The sequence below is a fragment of the Chenopodium album genome, chromosome 23 (genome assembly GCF_948465745.1).
Source record: "Chenopodium album chromosome 23, dcCheAlbu1.1, whole genome shotgun sequence".
NCBI lineage: Eukaryota > Viridiplantae > Streptophyta > Magnoliopsida > Caryophyllales > Amaranthaceae > Chenopodium > Chenopodium album.
Window position 1 is genome coordinate 38,829,915 of NC_137856.1, and position 19,405 is coordinate 38,849,319.

General features: G+C 32.1%; 1 protein-coding gene across 1 annotated transcript; it reads left to right on the plus strand.

The window, feature by feature from the left end:
- The first annotated feature begins 6,309 nt into the window (after nt 1-6,309).
- LOC145608547 (GATA transcription factor 15-like) lies at nt 6,310-7,611 on the plus strand. The gene is made up of 3 exons (XM_081664160.1): nt 6,310-6,789; nt 6,929-7,048; nt 7,168-7,611. The coding sequence occupies exons 1-3, from the start codon at nt 6,769-6,771 to the stop codon at nt 7,477-7,479; spliced, it is 453 nt and encodes a 150-aa protein (XP_081520286.1). The 5' UTR covers nt 6,310-6,768; the 3' UTR covers nt 7,480-7,611.
- Nucleotides 7,612-19,405: the final 11,794 nt, after the last annotated feature.

The following is a 19,405-nucleotide window of genomic DNA, read 5'->3' on the forward strand; positions in this document are numbered from 1 at the left end:
GTTCTACCATAGCGACGTTGCTGCCGCCTGCCTGGTGCTACTGTTGAATTACCGTTGCTGCTGTCCACATAAATAACCTTTTAAGCAGCATTGAAACTGTTAGAAGCGCACCAAAAACAAATGATATAGTTGCCCTGCTGGTCATGTCACTTGGTTGTTAGATGCAACATCACATATGCACAAGGGCCCAGTTTCGAAGAACTTCTGAAAAAGTTTATGAATTCGCAGTCGATGGTAGCCCATTTACATCAGATAAAAGCTGTGTGTGTTGACTATGTCTTTATGATCTAATCCTATTGAGCAAATCACACCAAAGTTTATCCCATCAAATTATTCTAGCTTTTTAGTTTTTTTTTTGGTAGTGAGATTGGGGATTAAATGGGACATATATATCAAAGTCAAACTTCATACTAGTAAAACTTGATTGAGATGTTTGCTTAATGGTGAAAAGGAATGAGTCGCTTCGGTTTCAAGCGCATAATCGACTAATTGTAGATTCGAATCGGTAAATTGTGGGTAAGTTTTTGAAATCTCTTTTACTTTGTTCTCCGTATTACTCCTTTCGTTTTTAAATACTTGCTCCATTTCTCCATGCGCTGAGTTTTAGGAGAATTTGGAGAAAATAATAAAATATAGTGATAGTGGGGTAGTTGAGAAAATAAAAGTTGTAAAAAACAAAAGTAGTGGAAGAATAGGAGGAGATAATATATTATGTTGGGTCCACTAAGTTTGAGAAATGACTATATATTGTAAAAGCTTTCAAAAAAGGAAATGAAGCAAGTATTTAAAAACGGCCAAAAAAAAAAAGTGGAGCAAGTATTTAAAAACAGATGAAGTAATATACCAGCATATATATAAGGATTAGGTACGTGAATAAAGATGAGTTATTTGATACCTCTTGTGTTTTTGATTAAGTGCATCATTCTGATTATGTGAAAAATGAGTTGTTTGAATAAGTGCATCAATCTGATGCCAGTGCATAACTTCCATCATTAATTTATTGAATTATACATTATTCAAAATTGATGCTATGATAATACATTTGTGATCAATGCAACAACATATTACATAATAATATTACATCAAAAATATTGCAATAAAATTTATTTTTATAAATTAGTAAAAGAATAATTAATAAGTTAGCTTATGAATAATGCACAAATTCGATATGATGCAGTATAACAAGTTGTATATCAAGCATTTTAAAACACGGTCCACCTTTTTGAAAAGTGCAAATTGCTCGAGTCAATTACCATGACATGAACTTTGAAGATAGAGTAGATAATGAATAAACTACATAATCGTTATTAGTGAACAAAACCATTAAATAAAGCTATATATAAGCATTAATGGCATGATTTCATGCAATCGAGGAAGAGTACAGTTTTCTTTGTCTTTGTCTCCACCTTTATTTAACCCTTTACCATTCTTAAGCCTTGTTTTATTGTTCCTTTCTTCAGATAGTAGAAACCATAACCAAATATAGTTAAATATTTTTAAGTGAATCCGTACTACTGAATGATAATCTAATGATTAACCAAATAAAAGAGTACATGAACTGCCCTTATAATTAAAAAAAATAATTCTATGGATTTTTGACATTTTGTTGCATATTCTAGATTCTATTTTACCTAAAAAACAGTATAATAAAAAATACAATGAGTGTGTAATAACAATAACACTTCCAATGCAATTAAATAAAAGTGCGCGTATTTTTGAACATTGAGTATAAGATAATACCAGTATAATAAATTGTAGGGACAATTTGAGGTCCATTCTTAGTTTTTTTTTTTTTTTTTTTTTTTTTTTTTTTTTTTTTTTTTTGAGGACAAAGAAAGTGGTCTTGAGCTTTCATTATCATCATTATATGTTAACATCCTTCTTTTAATAACTTTGTCATTGCAATAGTTATTTGTAATTGTACCTCTCTCACAATACAAAATTCCTCCATTCCCATCATTTGAGTCATTTAGTTTCGTAATATAGATGAGATTCATAGGTGATTGTTTAGATCCTATGATCGTCTTTGTGACCCTAGTTCGAATCTCACCATAGTCACCCATAGGTTACAAAGAATGAAAGAATAGATCAAACCTAAATCTTATCGATATTTAGTAAATAAATAAAATGAAGTTAGAAGATGTACAATATTATCTATTTCCTAAAGGCAGCAAATGTATGAGTTTTTCTCCAAAAAAAAATTACTTCGCACGAGTATAGCAACTTTCGTTTTTTTAGTTAATAATCATGATGTTGTGTTGATTTGAAAAAAAATAAAAGCAAACTTGTAAAGGCTTATTACACAAAGTTAGGCCTACTCAAATAGTGTTATGATATTGCTAAACTAATACGGAATAAACAAACGTAGTATTTATTTGAAAACTAACAACGAAAAAATTTGTATAATCGAATAGGTTTTCTCTTCTTTTTTTATGTTTTATTTTAAAAGTAAAATGGAATCTAATTACTTTATCATGCATCATTTTTATAATTATGGACTCCTTGAAAAATTTTATTGTACAACGAGATAGAGAGAAAACAAAAAAAAAAAAAAAAAACCATGTACTAATGTATAATAGAAGAGATATAAAGGTAATTTATTAACTATAAAAAAAAAAAGCTGATGAGTGGAAATTAATGCATCTAATTAAAAACAGAGGAAGTATAAGTTTATGTGAATGATAATAAACGAACCCAATCTAAAAATACAACCATGATATTTCTCCTTAAACATAGATATTATTTGAGGGAGGCCAATTACATTTGTATGTATTAGGAAAAAGAGAACAAAAAGTATATTGTTATAAATATTGTCTTGTTTGATGATAATTACTCGAGTCTCGACCATTCTAAGATCTAATCTACGTGATTGTTTGTTATACTAGTAGATTAAAAGGTAATCAAGGGATAGGGCTCAATCTCATACACCTCAGCCGCCCCCCTTTTTGGGGGAGGATCCAGTTCAAAATCTTCTAGGAGTGGTTTAGAGTTGAGCTACTTGTTTTAGTTTATTGCCACCCGATCAATTATCCTTGTTATTGATTGATCCATGACAAAATATTTATTTGTTAGCTATTCATTAGACAATAATTTTTGTTTTCAATGTATTTACACTATTATCTTAACCTATATAGTTTACATTTGTCTTTTATTAGCCTTTAAATATTAAATTTACTGTTTTCTTTGACAATAATAAACCTATCATGCGCTTAATCTATTTGGTTCTTATATGCACTAATCATGAATAACACGAGTTATCTATTTTGAATTAATAAAATTTGATATGTAATTCTAATTATATATCTAATTGACTAATTTACTTATTAAATAAGGTTAGACATGCCATATGTAAGCGTCTTATGTGAATTCTTTGATGATTCCTATTATGAGAAGGAAAAAAAAAAAAAAGATACGGGTTACTATTTATCATGACGTTGTTTTCATGTGTATAAGTGAATTTATGTTTTTATATCTGTGATATGTAGATCTTTAAAGAATAAAGCTTGTTTCGCACTAGATTTTTGAGTTGTGTTGATGCTTAGTTTGTAATTAAGGCATTAGGCTTAAAATTGAATTCAACCCAAGGGCACATATTGAATTATATAGAAATTGTGAGATCTAAACCTAATCTCCACTAAACTTTTTGATTCTAAATTAAAACGATTACCGCTATATACCAAATTGGATTGATATTAGATCCATTTCAATCCTTGATGATGGCTAATGCTAAGTTTAGCAAGTATCTTGGTAATCATATAATGTCTAATTAGTAATTACCAATTGTAGCAAGAGGCAAAATGGAGGGAAACATAACAACAATAAAAATTTTCAACTTTAAAAGTAATGACAATGATAGACACTAATGTACTAATAATTTAATTAAAGAAAGTAGGAGTGAGAAATTTTGGCGCCTAAAATTAGAGAAATTCCCTCCATTTGCTTAGATGAAATCTATTTTGCGCGCCCATATTAAATATTTGGCGGGCTTGGTACCTTTTCTATTTTATTAATTTTTCAATACAAGTCTAAAAATCTAAATAAAGAAAAAAAAAAAACAGAAAAAGAGAAAATGTTTAGTGTTGGTGTGTGGTCAAACTAACAAACTCCATGCTTTATGGTGATTTTTCCAATTGAAGATGAGCTGGCTATGTCAGTGAGGTCGAAGCATTTATTATAAAAATCAGCAATGAAACTGCCCATAAAACCTGAAAATTTAAACAATTTTATAGTACTGTATACAACCATACAGTACGAGTCGGATATTCCTTTTTCTCCATTTCAAATGGTTATAAACTTACAGAGAGGCTTCACATCTTTATAGAGTAAGAGTCTATTTGCTCCGTGCGCGTGCGTCTTTAGTCTTGTGTACGGCTAATCACACTATTTGATCCACGTATTAAAGAACAAAGTAACTATTAACAAGGACTCGGTCACACAAAATAATTATTCATAAATTTGTAAACAGTAAGATTTCTAGCTTCTATACGACTGAACTTATTTATTCATTTAAACATTTTATACCACCCTTTTTTTTTTGGGTTATTCTCTAACATTACATCATTTTAGGTGTAACTGAATCAGCTAAGATTCATTTAATTTATTTTTTTTTAAAATTTTAGCATTTCATATACAATTCCAATTCCCAATAGTCAACCAAAATTACCAAATAAGGCTTGTAACTTTGACTATTATAATAAGATTAATAACCAAGTTTCTTTATATCTTTGAATTAAATAAAAATAATTGACTTCTTGAATTTTCCTTTCAAATTGAGACTTTAAGCCTAAAATACATAAAATACTCGTACAGATATAAGACCTGTTCACATTTACTGAACTAAGCTGAACTGAACTGAACCGATTGGAATTGAACTGAACTGATTGGAGCTGAACTGAACTGAATTGAACTGAGTTGAAATTAATATTTGATGAGAGAGGGAAATTGGGAGCTGAATTGAACTGAACTGATTGGAGCTGAATTGAACTGAACTGAATTGATTGGAGCTGAACTGAACTGAAATTAAGTAAATATGAACAGGCCCATAATTTAGTGGAGTTGTAGCTCAAAATCTCAAATCCCATATAGACACAAAATAGATTATTAAAAAAAAAAAAAATTGATTTGCCCTTTTTTCTTACACAATACAGACATAAATAATTTTTTTTTTACAACTTTTTTCGCTTAAACCCATTATTTAGTTCTCATTTTATTAGTTCCTCCGTTTTTTTTTATTATTCCACCATAGGGGTTGGGTACAAATATTTTGGTAGTGGAAAAAAGTAAGAGAGGTTAAAATGCAAAATTGCTAATGTGACATATTGATAAACTAAAAAGTAAGTGTGAAAAAACAAGGGTATGTTAGGTATTTGTAGTGTGAACACAAATAATTTTTTTTCCTAAAGAGAAAATGGTGCAATATTTGTAAAACTTCATAAAAAGACAAGTGGTGCAATAATAAAATAATAGAGGAAGTATAATTTATTATTATTATTTTTTTTTTTTTTGGTCAAAACAGCATTATAATCTAGTCCATAAAAAATAACTGTACGTTACAAGTATTTTTAGAAGACTAATAGGAGTATTAATTTATAATGACTAAATTACAATATGGAGTATGTGTAACCAGGTGATAATTTTAAAATCACTGACTAGTTAACCATACTAAAAAGTATTTTTCTTTATAGTTTTTGGGGTTTTATTTTGATTTTGTACGTTTATCAACGACTAAGAGTAAGTTGGTTCATTTAGCAACACTTGTTCAAAACATTTTAGTATAAAAATAGGCAAGTAAGGCAATGTCAAAGCATAATTCAACCGATACTAGACATTAGATCTAAACATTTGATACCCTTTACACAGAATATACGAGTATCAAAGTAGGAGAATCATGCTAGACAATTGCGGTCTTATCCAACCCTTAACTTGAACAAATAATACTTCACAATAAGATGAATTAAGCTTAATCTCGATTTAAATAAAATAAAAAACCCAATAATGTGAAACACAAAATCAAACAACCAAAAACTTTTGAAAATGGAGCCAAAACCCCAAACCATGAAAACCCAAAAACAAAGTCAAAATTTTGCACACTTCAAATGTTTGGCGGGAGGACTATTTATAAAACTTTACATTAAAATGTTTTCAGACCAAGGGCAAATATGTCATTTCAAACACCCTCAATTAGTCAATTTAGAAGGAGAGAGAAAACCAACAAAATAAAAACCTAGGGTTTCTTGATCACTCCATAAATTACCCAAACTATAGCAGCAGCAGCCAAACACACCCTAAAAATTATTTTATTTTATTTTTCAAAAAAAAATTCCATCTTTTTATTTATTTATTCTTCTTATATCCTCTGCTTTCATTCGGCTGCGGATAACTCTCCTCTGTCGGTCTTTTCTCTCTCCTCCATTCCTCCTATATTTGCATGTCGGTTTAATCTTTACCCTAAAATTTTCCCCCTTTTTTCTTATTTTCTCTCTCCTCAAATCTTCCCGCTCTATCTCTTTCATTTTCTCTCTCCTCCAATTTTTTTCGAGTGTTCTTTGATCACTGATTTTGATCACATTTTACCCCTTTTAAGTTTTCCCTTCGTTTTGATCAGTTGATCATTTATTTAATTTTCTACTCTGTTTTCTGGAAGTTGATTAGGGTTTATGATTTTAGTGTTCATCACTCAACATTCGATTAATCTGAGCTCGACCCATTATTTCTCGAGTGGTTAATTTTTCTGGGTTTGCTTTGGATTTTTGATTTAGTTCAGTAATCATGGTGGATCTAAATGACAAAGTAAGTTGATCATTTCCCCTGTTTTTCCCCCCTTAAACCCTCTGTATTTTTTTGATTTTTTTTTTTGATCATTTTAATCGGAAAATAGAAATTATCTGGTGTGATGATCTTACTGATAAATTTTGATCAAACGGTGCAGAAATCATCAGACCCAGATGGAGTTTCATCAACAGAAATCCAAGAGAATGAGATCAAACGATGTGCAGATTGTGGTACCTCAAAAACCCCACTATGGAGAGGCGGACCTGCGGGCCCCAAGGTATGTATACCTTTGTTTTATTTTGATTTTCATCAATTTTCTCTCTCCTAAAAATAGCCGTTGGATTAATTCTGATCATCTGATGATATTTTTTTGAACGGCTATGATTTGATCTGCAGTCACTCTGCAATGCATGTGGAATCAGAAGCAGGAAGAAGAGAAGGGCAATTTTGGGATTTAAATCAGAAGAGAAGAAATCAAGGAAGATCAACAATGGCAGCAGCATGACATCATCATCGTCGTCATCATCATCATCTGGTAGATTCGGTGGTACCCCTCTTCATCAACGGCTGATAGCGCTTGGAAGGGAAGTGATGATGCAAAGATCAACGGTTGATAAGAAGCAACAGAGAGGAAGGAAGAAATTGGGTGAAGAAGAACAAGCTGCTGTTCTTTTAATGGCTCTTTCTTATGGTTCTGTTTATGCTTAGAATTTAGTACAAGATTAAAATGGGTTTTTTGTTAACTAATTCCATATTAATTAGGTGATTAAGGAGTAATTAGTAGTAGTAATTTTTAGTTAGTGAGATGGATAAAAAGTGAGGTTGAAGAATCAAGAAAAAGTTGAGTAAAAAAAAAAGAGAAGGTTCTCCTTTTATTAAAGCTTTTGTGATAAAATTGGCTTTATTGTGGAGATTGAAAGAGTAAATTCTCTCTTTCGTGTTTTGAGTGAGCTAAAGTTGTTAATAAATGTTAATTTTGAATTCTTAATTGTTCTCGGGTACACTGATACGAGTAGTTGTTGCTCCTTATTTGCGTTAACTTATCAATCATCGTCATAGTATGATCAATTTTAGAAAAAATTCTGTGTTGGAGACTTGGGAGTATTTCATTGATTGAGATAGATGGATTATGGTTGATGGGTCAACAACAATATTATGATAATTGCGGCGTAGTAGCACAATTAGTCAATTATCACTTGTAATTCTAACAAAATGATGAGGGTTTTTGCGGCGCATTGGCAAAATTATGAGGTTTCGTTAAGTGTAATAAGGAGTTGTTTTTTTTTTTTTTTTGAAGGGTAATAAGGAGTTGTTCTTTTTCATTGTTATAAAGAATCTAATTAGGAAAGTTGTTAACTACGTGTGCTTATTTTACCAGTGATTGAAAAATATCCTTAACAAAGTCGTATGCTCACTCTTTTTGTTACGCACCTTGTTTTGTGTTCACTTAATTGTGCCCTTGAGTCTTTTACAGTTCGACACACTTTTAAGTCGTGATATCGTCTTATACTAATTTCATTTGTAATAGAATATTCGGAATATGAATTATATAGTTTCTTTTAAATTTGTGAGAATAACGTTTACGTGTAAGTCATACAATCTTATGTTAATTTACGGTTAATTTACCATAAATACTATGACGTTGACTTAAAAATTAAGATTGATAGCGACATTTCATGTCACCCAATAAATTACCAAAAATTTCCCGGAGACTTTCAAATCAATTTTCAAGTTTGTGTTCTCTATCAGTTCAATCTTCAATATGTACTATTGTACTAATGAATATGAAGAAGAATAAATGCTTGTCTATTGCCATTAATTTTGGTATTTATTTTACTTCCTACCTAAATTGCTAATCCATAATCCATATTATCTACATCTGCATTATAAGTGTATAACAACACTATGCAGGTTTCTTACAATATTTACCCCATTAAAGTTGATCAATATAATGAATGACTAGGAAGGTTTAATAGTCCTTCGATTAATCAATTGAGTCGCATGACCCACTGTCTCATATTCCAGGCTTCCAGCTATAATTTTCCAACAATGATAGTTACATGCATGCATTGATCGTTGTCCCAAACAAGCTTAGAGACACACAATGCGTGTGCGTGCAATGTAAATGAATCCCGTGCTCTATAAAATTGTACTTCGTGTATGATATTTGTTTAGGAAAGTTTGTCTGTTGATTAAGTTTTTTATATTTGGCATTGTTACAAATTATGCTTATGTACAATGTGAAGTTTAAAAGTGATCATATATGTTATATATGATGCTTTATGCTTATGTATGATTTGATATCAAATTTAACTGTTACATACTTACATCTAGTGAGAGGCTTAAAACTCTAAAACAATTATGTAAAAATATGCTCAAATTTGGGGAATAAAACATACAGAGTATTTCACCGTAAACAATACCAACAACTAAAAAAAGATTGTGATTCACTTTCTTCCAAAAAAAGTAAGATACTTTAAAGTTCAATATTTAATCCAGCCTCAGTCCAAGTACATTTAAGCCCAATATACTCAGATTGGATCCAAAACCAATTGTACAATCCAAGATTAACAAACTCTCTTCTTAGCTTATTCATATATACAAGGCCCACATTGAATCAGATCTTGAAATTTGTATATGTGGGCTGTTTTTCTTCATGTTCACATTTTACAAGTCCTAAGTTTAAAGTTTAAACTATAACATGCAAATCATGTTTATTTAAGTCTGTATCCTTGTTTTTATGCACAACCTAAAATTTTACAGTAGCAATACAAACACATTTGAAAGTTTTTCCCCAATTTCATGGCTTCAACTATTCAAGGATCAAGCATTCAAGCCTATTAGTCGGAAATATTATATGTGAGGTACAAGTGTGTGCGTTTGGTCGTTCTTCCTTATTCTTAATAGAAAGGAATCCAAGTCACGTAGGATTTGGAGAAGGTAAGAGAATCTCACATCTAAAATGTGCTCCTAGTAAAACTTGTCCTAGTAAATTGACAAAGGATATGCATTGACTCACCGAGGACATGACTTCTTCTTCTTTAGATCACATCACAATTTTACCCATTTTACATCACTTATATAGCATAATTATACTTTTATGGCATCACTATTGTCAAGTCACGTCATATTATGACATCACATCATTAAAAATTTACTTTCATAATATGACTCGTTATAGTCAAGTCACATCACTTCAATATACTTATATAACATCATTATAAATATATGACATTATTATAGTCAAGTCACATCACATTATTACACTTATATGATATCACTATATTTCATGAATTTTAAAATAGAGTCAAAACTCGTTCTTGGTACTTTATGGGTATCTTTATCGGTGTCTTATATTTTCAACCCTCCTTATATGACCTCAGGAAGTCATCCAACACATTCAGTTCATTTTTTGAAAAAATTCATTTTTTAAAAAAATGAAAAACTGACCCGAAATCGTGAATTATAGCCTTCAATTTTTGACAATTTTCCACTTATTTTGATCCGAAAATTAATATTGCCGAGATGCTTACTATGGACCCTAATACACCTCGGGAGTCCATTTCGTTGGGTGCAACTATCCAACATGCCTTTAAACGGTCAATTTACCCGTTCGCAACTTGCACCAATTTCGTGAAATCAAGCTTACCACGGACATTTATGACAACATATAATGGTCTTATATTGTTCCAAACGACATTATATGACCCTGACATGTATCCCTTAAGGTCTCAAGACTTTTCGCCACCGGGTCCAGTAACCTCCAAAATTCCTCAAAAAGCGTGGATAATAGCCTTCAATTTTGGAATTTTTTTACCTTTTTTCGCCCAGAAATAAAAATTGTCAAGATGTTTACCATGGTCCCTCATACCCTCCGGGAGTCCAATCGGGTGGCTGGAACCATCCAATTTGCCCTAAAACGGTCAATTTACCTGTTTTCGTACACGCTTCTCATATTGGCTATAAACTTTCACGGGGCATGTACGTAGCCGAATAATGGTCATGTATGGGTTGAAACAATATTATATGACCCCGAGATGCATCTCGTAATGTTCGTGATATTCCGACACCAGATCCCGACACCTCCTAAATCGCTTCGATTTCATGTATTATAGCCTTCATATTTGGCTTCCGTATATCATTTTTTCACCCAACGAGATTATGCATCCAAGTACTTCCATGGGCTCCCTAAGACCCCTGGGAGTCATAAATAGTGCCCAGAATCATCTATTTCATCCTTAATCATCATGTCTTAAGAGCATTGGGAGTCGTAAATAGTGCCCGAAACCCGGTATGCCTTGTCCTTGGGTGCACATGTCTTGTGCATATGCCACACGACCCCTTGTACCATCCAACATCCCAACACTTAGGCTTTGTGACGCCTCTTGATCCCGTACTTAGCATTTTTTAGCATATGTGTTTTTAGGGAATATGGTGGGGGGGGGGGACGAATCGAAGCAACATAAGGATGAATCTCAGTGGATCGTGGCAGCAGGGCTACTCTGTCACTTACAATACCCTGTCACATATTTAAGTCGTTTGCAAAGGATTCAACCTGCCGCTCGGTAGAAATTGTACTTTGAGATGGCTCTCATGGCGCATCCACCGCGCGAGCTTAGCCTACAACATGTGCCCTTGGGGGCCGAAACCCCTATTGTAGGGCGGCAATTGGGCGGTGGGTGCATGCGTCGCTTCTGGCCGGATTCTGACTTAGAGGTGTTCAGTCATAATCCAGCACACGGTAGCTTCGCGTCACTGGCTTTTTTACCAAGCGCGATGACCAATTGTTTGAATCAACAATTCATCTCGTACTAGATTGAAATATCATTGCAACACTGTCATCAGTAGGGTAAAACTAACCTAGTTCGCATCCATCAGAGTAAAACAAAAGTGAATATACAAGCTACCGTAATATACAGCACAAGGCCATTACTAAGTTGTCCACTATTACTACATAAGGATAGATTGTACCCGAATTCCCTTGTTGACAAGAGCATACATGTGGAATTGTGGACCTAATACAAAAGGTGATAAGACAATATACCAAGAGCAATTAGATATCGACATTATACTACATTTAGAGCATTGCCACTTATGCACCAAATTTAACGATGTTGAGCAATAAGTTGGTCATGACTCATGAGCACCCCCACTCACAAAAAAATGTTGTTCATGTGCAAATGTTCATAGTACAATAATTAAATCCTCGGAAAATCAATGTTTACATTGTACAGTATTAAACAGTGGCGGATCTCTTACATATAAAAAACTAACACAATAATTGTTTTAAATTTATTTAATATCTCAAAAACACATTATTAGGGTTCAAGACTTCGAGTCTCTATTAGCCTAGATAAAGATCCTTCATTCTCTAGTTGACAATATGAAGAATCATCTTATACCGAGTGAATGGAATGGTTAGATCGAGTTTAACATAATGCAATAAAATGTCATAAATTGATGATGATAATTCCATACTAAAACAAAGAGAAATAAACAATGTTAATCAGAAGATAGTGTAATAGTGTATCTATTTTCTGCTAATTATTATTCGTGTGCATATGCATTTTATCCACCTGTTTTCAGTCCTTTATGTCTCTTTGATTAGCCCCAAATGAATCCAAACTTCTTTTTAAGGAAGATACTATTTACTTTCTCAACACCACACTTATTATTATTATTTGATTAATAATACTAATTGATTCCAATTCTGTGTAGGAATACTGTTTTATAATCAAGTGACATCTGGTCCACCTTGCCTAATCATACCGGAATTGCTAAAAAGGTGATTAATGATAGTACTATTCTAATTTATTAATTATAGCACATATATACTCGTACAATTAGTACTCATAAAGTTTTAAGAAAGTTTATGTATCACGTGACACTCCTCTTATGCACTAAACACATTTCACGCTTAGATATACACAATTTTTTTAAAAAAATAATACTTAGTAAGAATATTAATGAAGTATTACAGATTGAACTTATCACAAGAATAGAGTTTGAAAATTGACTGTAATAGGGAAAGTTGCATAAAAAAAAAACCAAAGGAATCGTGATTAGTTCCTACATAGTAAGCAACTTTTCGTTATTTTGAAATTTAAATAATTCAGTATGATAAACTAACAACTCAAGTCATTATTGTTCAAGTCACACACTAAGACGAGTTTTTATTTTCAATTAAATACTTGCATGCATATAAATAATGTCCTTAAAACATTTATGATTAATCTAAATTTAGTGGAATTATACATATGCAACAATAAAACAAAGTGGATAAGAAGAGGGGTACAAAGGTAAGGGCTTAAGGCACATGAATAGACAAATCACCAGCAATAGCGCTGCCAAATTGGCTAGTTGGCTGATCATCTATCTAAAATCTGAAATATGGCTTAGATCTCAATTTAATTTTGTACTGCATTTGTTATTTATGCACGATTCACCCACTTTTATCGTTTTTCACTTCCCAACCAAGATGCTCATATATTGTTGCTTTCAACCTTCATTTCACAACATAAATGTGTAGGATAACATATCTATTGATTTTTTTAGTTAAAAAGTATAATTAATATTACATTACGGAGTTTTATTTTCCTTAGATTAGCATAAGAGTATGTTCTCATTAATTGAACTAAACTGAATTGAAATGAATATTTTATAAGAGAGGAAATTAGGAGGTGAACTGAACTGAACTAAATTTCAACGTATAAGAACAGACCCTAAATGACGACAATTATCATTCATACATTAGGCTAGTTTAATACACTGAAATATAATACTCGTATATACTATGTTTTTTTCAAAAAAAGAAAATGAGGAAACATTAGGAAGCCCTCCACACCAGGAGAATGCGATATGTTTTTAAAGCGATGGTACTTATATTTAATTCATAAATAGTTTTATGCATTTCAGACGCACATGGTGTAAAGTATAAACCATAATACTCGTAATGAATGACAATGCGGACACGGCTTATCTCCGGTGTATTGAGCCAATTGAGGGAGTAAGCTAAGTAAGTAGTAGTGGGAGTAAGCATTATTGAGTACACAATCACAGTAGAAGCATTTTCGCGAAGATGAGGAAAAAAAAAAGGTGGAAAATGGGCCCTATTTGTTCACGTGGTGGACGGTATGATGGACAAAATGCGTACCAAAGTTGACACCCTTGTATCAAAAGGTTGCTCTTTTGGGTCCCACTTTTTCCCTATTTTGGCTTGAATTTTGGGATTAAAGATAACCACACTCTATTTACATTAACTCAACGTCTTTGTGAAATTACACCCATGCATCACATTCACACCCTCTCCCACTGCAATTAGTGGTCAATTTATTAATGAAATCTTGCTCTATTGGTTAAAATTGAAAGCGGTGATCAGATGTGTTGTACATATAAATCCTTTAATCTTCGTTTGTAATTTGTATTGTCTTTTGTTAGTTCATTCAGATCAAATAAGTGATTTAATTATGTATTCAGTAATGTGGATTGTTCAACAAGACTCTTATATTTTAATAGACGCATTAGGTGGTTAAATTCTAGGGTTAGCCTTGAGTCACTTGACGAGGAGATGATCTAATTAAACGGACTAGATTCTAACATAGTTATTTTAGTTTGTTGTAGTTTTATTGAATTCCAAAGTGATCAAGGTTGATTGACACAAATTTAAAAACCTCGTTTGTATGACACGTTCCAACAATAAGCACAATAAAGAATAATAATGTTGTTATTTGGCACTTTAACTAATAATACAAAGTGTTAAAATCTTAATTGGAAAGTCATTCAAATATTCTCCTATCTTTGTCATTCAATTGATACTTTAACCTTTTCATATAAATATTTATCTTATCCTAATGAGTATCTTATGTGACCTATTTTGATTAGCTAGTTTCATATTCATACTATAATGTTCAGCTCATTAACAAATAAATCAAACACAAATTTATTATGAACTACGAGTACTCACGAGTCGCTCTATTCGTGTCGTGTTCATCCCTACTCGCGCAGGCTAGGAAAGGCAGAGATAACAATGTTCAAATACAGAAAATGAGATTGTACTATATATCCTCGTTTGCTAAAATTAATGTATGATTGAATTTGGAAAATTATCAATAAATCCAAACAAAATGGAAAACTAACCGAAATTTGCAGAAAATCAGCAAAGTTTCAGTAAAATGCTGGAAATCGGTCTGTCAGACTAAATCAGATTACATATGGAGTTTTCTAGAATCATCTAGACCCTTCTCCATTCTCATACTACTACCTATTTCGAATTTAGTACACTAGTATAATCATAGCTCCTTAGAACTATTCATAGAATTATAGTGAGTAAAGTGTATTACAACAGCTATTTTATTATACGAGTACCTTTTTTTACACACAAAAATAAAATTACGAAATTGAGTGTACATCATTTGCTCTTGTGGATCTCTCTACGTTAAAATTAAATAAATAAAAAACATTTCTCGTGATGCATGAGAATAATAAGATTATAATATGTCAAATTCGCCATACCAAATTCTATCGACAATGTCGTTACTAGGTACGACTTTATTTCTAACTTAGGCTAATAATTTATGATGTAACCTCGATCAACATGTCATTATTGCTTAGCTTATTATATGCTAAAAATGAACTCACCACACATTAATTGCATCTTCTTATCAGCCCCAACATTCATCTACACAACCTTTACCCTTCTTTTCGGCTAATTTGTCTACCTACGTACGTACTCATCTTAGGTCGTGTCATGGTTATTCAAAATTTCTATTATACACTTGAGTGAAACCGATGAACAATCTACTCAAAGTGGCATTTGTTTAGCTCGTAAAATATCAACCACTTGCACATAGCCACACACTTATATACGCATCGATGTACGATTAATGTCGCATTTCTTGTTACTCGAAGAGCCATTGGCGATTGTTGTTTAACACTTTAATGAGTACATGGTATGACGGTATCGTACTTGTTACGTAAAGCTAAATTAGCATTACGAAACAACTTTAATTAGACAATTAAGCATAATAGAGTTTATTTAGACGATTGAATGTGACTAGTACTATACAAACTTTATTAGCTTTTCAAGTTTGGTTTAAAGTTTAAAGAGCTTCTATACACACTATAATTTGATATACACCAAAATAAATTACTAGCAACAAAAGTACAAGAACTTTTGTTACAGTTGAAACATTATAAATAGTTAAATACAAAAATGAATGGCTAAAATAAAATGTTAGCATTTGTCAAAAGAAAAGCTAAGCAAAGATAATGGGGGATGACAATTGACATTCATGCATTGGACCCCACTTTTTTTTTTTTTTTTTTGGCAATAATTATCATGAAAGAAAATACAATCACCTTAGGAGTGTTTAAATGATTAATATAACATCAGTCCAAATATTTAACTTAATATATTGTTTAAACTACAATTACATTTGCTAAATGTCTATTTCTCTAAGATTTTATTAAAAGAATAAATGGACTCTTTTTAACAAAAAGTGAATAAAAAGATAGGAGCTGAGAAAGACCACATGTTTCAATATTCTCATAGATTCTTTGTACTAAGTAATACACTATTAATAATTTATCGAATGAATAATTCACAATTTGAACTAGTAATGTAACAATTAAATCCGCAAAAACGGTGCAATTATCGGAGAATCCATACATAAGTAGTGTTACAACTTTAAATGTCGTTCAAAGATTTTCTTTGATTTGAAAGAGCTAATAACAAAAAGTTATGACTATAATAATATGCAATATGTCGTAAATATTAATCTTAATCGTACTTAAAATTACAGATTATTAAAAAAAATGTACTCGTAGACTACAGACAATGTGAATGAGTGAAAATTAAAGTAAAATAATTATAAAAAAAGAAAAAAGAAAATATGAAATACCCATTTTTACTTTACTTTCCGTGCCATCCACAAAGTTAGCTCTTTTTCTCTGCAAATTCCAACTTTCACCACCTTGGATCCCGAGCATAATCAATATTGCAAGGGCATTTTCGTCTTTTCCAGTAGCTAATTCAGCTCAAAATTCTCTCTCCTCCCATTTTTAGCATCAGATCTGTACAACTTTTGCAGTTGCTAATTTTTCTTTTTTCTTTCTTTTATTTTTTTTGATGATGCTATCTTTTAATTATTTATAACAAGAAGAAGAAAAAGAATAAAGGCAAAAAAAATGTGGTAGAAAAAATAGAGGCTCTAACACTAGAGCCAGAATTTTTCCCTGGTGGAGGGGTATGATAGTAAAAGGGAAAATACGGAACGATCGGATTCGGAGGGGGTGGAGCTGGCCCGTAATGATACGGGGGCGCGTAATAATATCCCCCTCCGCCCCCGATAATACCCCCACCACCGCTTGGTGGTGGGTAGATGTAAGAAGGTTGAGACGGCGGGGGTGGAGATGAGTAGTAGTAACTCCCGCCACCACTGCTTCCGCCGCCACCGCCGCCGCTGGACGGTGGCGTAGGCGGCGGAGGACAACCGCTTGTGGTGGTCGACGGTGGTGGTGGAGACGGCGGAGGTGGTGACGGCGGTGGTGGGGAGATGGCCGGGGGATTACACGGTTGGCATGTGTTGCACATTGTGCAAGCGACGTCGTAGTTGGCAACGACACGGAAGTTGGCGGTGGCGAGGGGGAGGATGTTGAGGAGGAGGAAGAGGAGGAGAGGGAGTGGTTTCCGGTGGTGTTCCATTGTGGAGAGAGAAAGGGAGAGTAAAGAGAGAGGAAGTAGAGTGAAGTAGTGAAAGTGGGAGTGGAAGAGAGTGAAGGTGGTTTTATATTGGTATGAAATGAAAGGGAAGAAAAGAAAGGTGTTGAGTGAGTGTTTAAAAGAGTCAAAAGACACCGACATGTATATTAAGTTTTTCACTTTTGGAGTTGATTTCTTTTATCTTTTACAAAGAGAGTTGTTTTCGGTTCAAGGTTTTATGTTTAGTAGTAGTTGATTAATTAATCACTTTGAATATTAATTATGGAGTACTGGAGTAGTCGATTTAATTACAACTTGAAATAAAATCTCGTCTAAATTATTAATTTTTTGTGTAAACTTTAGATTGTTTGTGATGCTTATTTTAAAAATTAAGTGTTCTAATTAAGAAATGTGATAAAAGATGCTTTAAAAATGTACAAAAATGGTATATTAATATTTAATTAGTAGTTTCCTTTTAAGCATGTTGATATACCTAAAGTAACATATTAAAACCTAAATTAGCTAAGAGAACCTATAATAGTATATTACTCTTTACATTTCTTTCTCCTTGTTGTGAGTAATCCTACCATTGTAGAAGGTGACCTATAACTGATAATCCATTGCATGAGGCTTTTCATTCTTTTGTGTCACTGGTTCCTCAACAGTGTTGTCGTGTCAACATACACACGAGTCAAGGATAAATAAGGAGAGGAGACAAGTGACAAGTTATGCATTTACATGTATTTTTTTTTTTTTAATGTCAGGATATTTTTGCGCAATTTGTGATGGTTATTCTATTCAATATGATAAAACATAATAGTAAAATATCAAAAGTATGTAATAGTTTGAAACATCGCTCGAAACACTCACTAAACATAATAGTAAAACATCAAAAATATGTAATAGTTTTAAACATTGTTCGAAACACTCAATAGTTTTATAGTACGTTTCAATTTGTTTTCCATCTTAACTTTAAAATTTTGACCACGACACATTCCATTTAGGGCAAACTAACTCTATAAGCAAGGTTTATAATTATTATAACGAGTGAAAAACTTATTACGAAGTACTTTTTATTTTGCATTAATTAACAAGGGCAAAATAATTAGTTCAAAAGTAATTTCATTATGATTTAATCTTCACTAATGAAGTTTAAGGATTATGATTGAACTTTGCCTATTTAAAGAAACTTTGAAACGTGTATGAAAAGTATTGGTTAAATTAGTATGACATAGAGAAAAATGACAATTTACAACCAAAAAAAAAAAAAAGAAGACGTGAGTTGAACGTGGTGAGTAGGATTTAGGAAGGTGCTAATGAAAGACAGCAGAAAGAGTCTTTGTACTGTGAATCTTAGCCGTCCACTTTATTTCACGACTACATAATTTACGAGTACGAGTTACAGAGCGTTATTATATTTTCTTTTTGTACTACTCGCATTTCTTATTTGTTAACTGTAATTATTTTTTTTTTTGGAAGAAAATGTTGACTGTAATTGTAATCTATTTAACTATAGAATTTTTATTTCTACCACGTGTAACACGTAGTTCAGTACACAAGTTGATAACATAGAGATCCAATCGACCAATCTTATCCAAATAATTCGTTTTAAATCATCCAGTTGTTTAATATAAGTGGTAATAAACGGTGTGATGTACATTTAATGTGAATTGTACTACGGAGTACATTATAAACTTGCAATGTTGCAGTAAAATATGGTGTTAGTCTTTAAAATTAGCGAATCAGCGTTTAATTTTATGTATTACGTTTTTTCGTTACTGTTTATTATCACTCCGAAAATGGTATTGAACAATATATATGGAGTTGAGAGAAAAACGCGTTTAGGGAGGATTAGTTTTCAATAATATATATATATATATAAAAGGTTTAGGGACGATTATGATGTTCATTTGTTGGCCGATTTGTAATTTAAAT

Excerpts from the sequence above, each read along its gene's own strand:
- LOC145608547 (XM_081664160.1), top strand. The coding sequence starts at position 6,769 with ATGGTGGATCTAAATGACAAA. Across the intron at positions 6,790-6,928 it reads TGGTGGATCTAAATGACAAA|AAATCATCAGACCCAGATGG; the intron begins GTAAGTTGATCA and ends CAAACGGTGCAG. Across the intron at positions 7,049-7,167 it reads GCGGACCTGCGGGCCCCAAG|TCACTCTGCAATGCATGTGG; the intron begins GTATGTATACCT and ends TTTGATCTGCAG.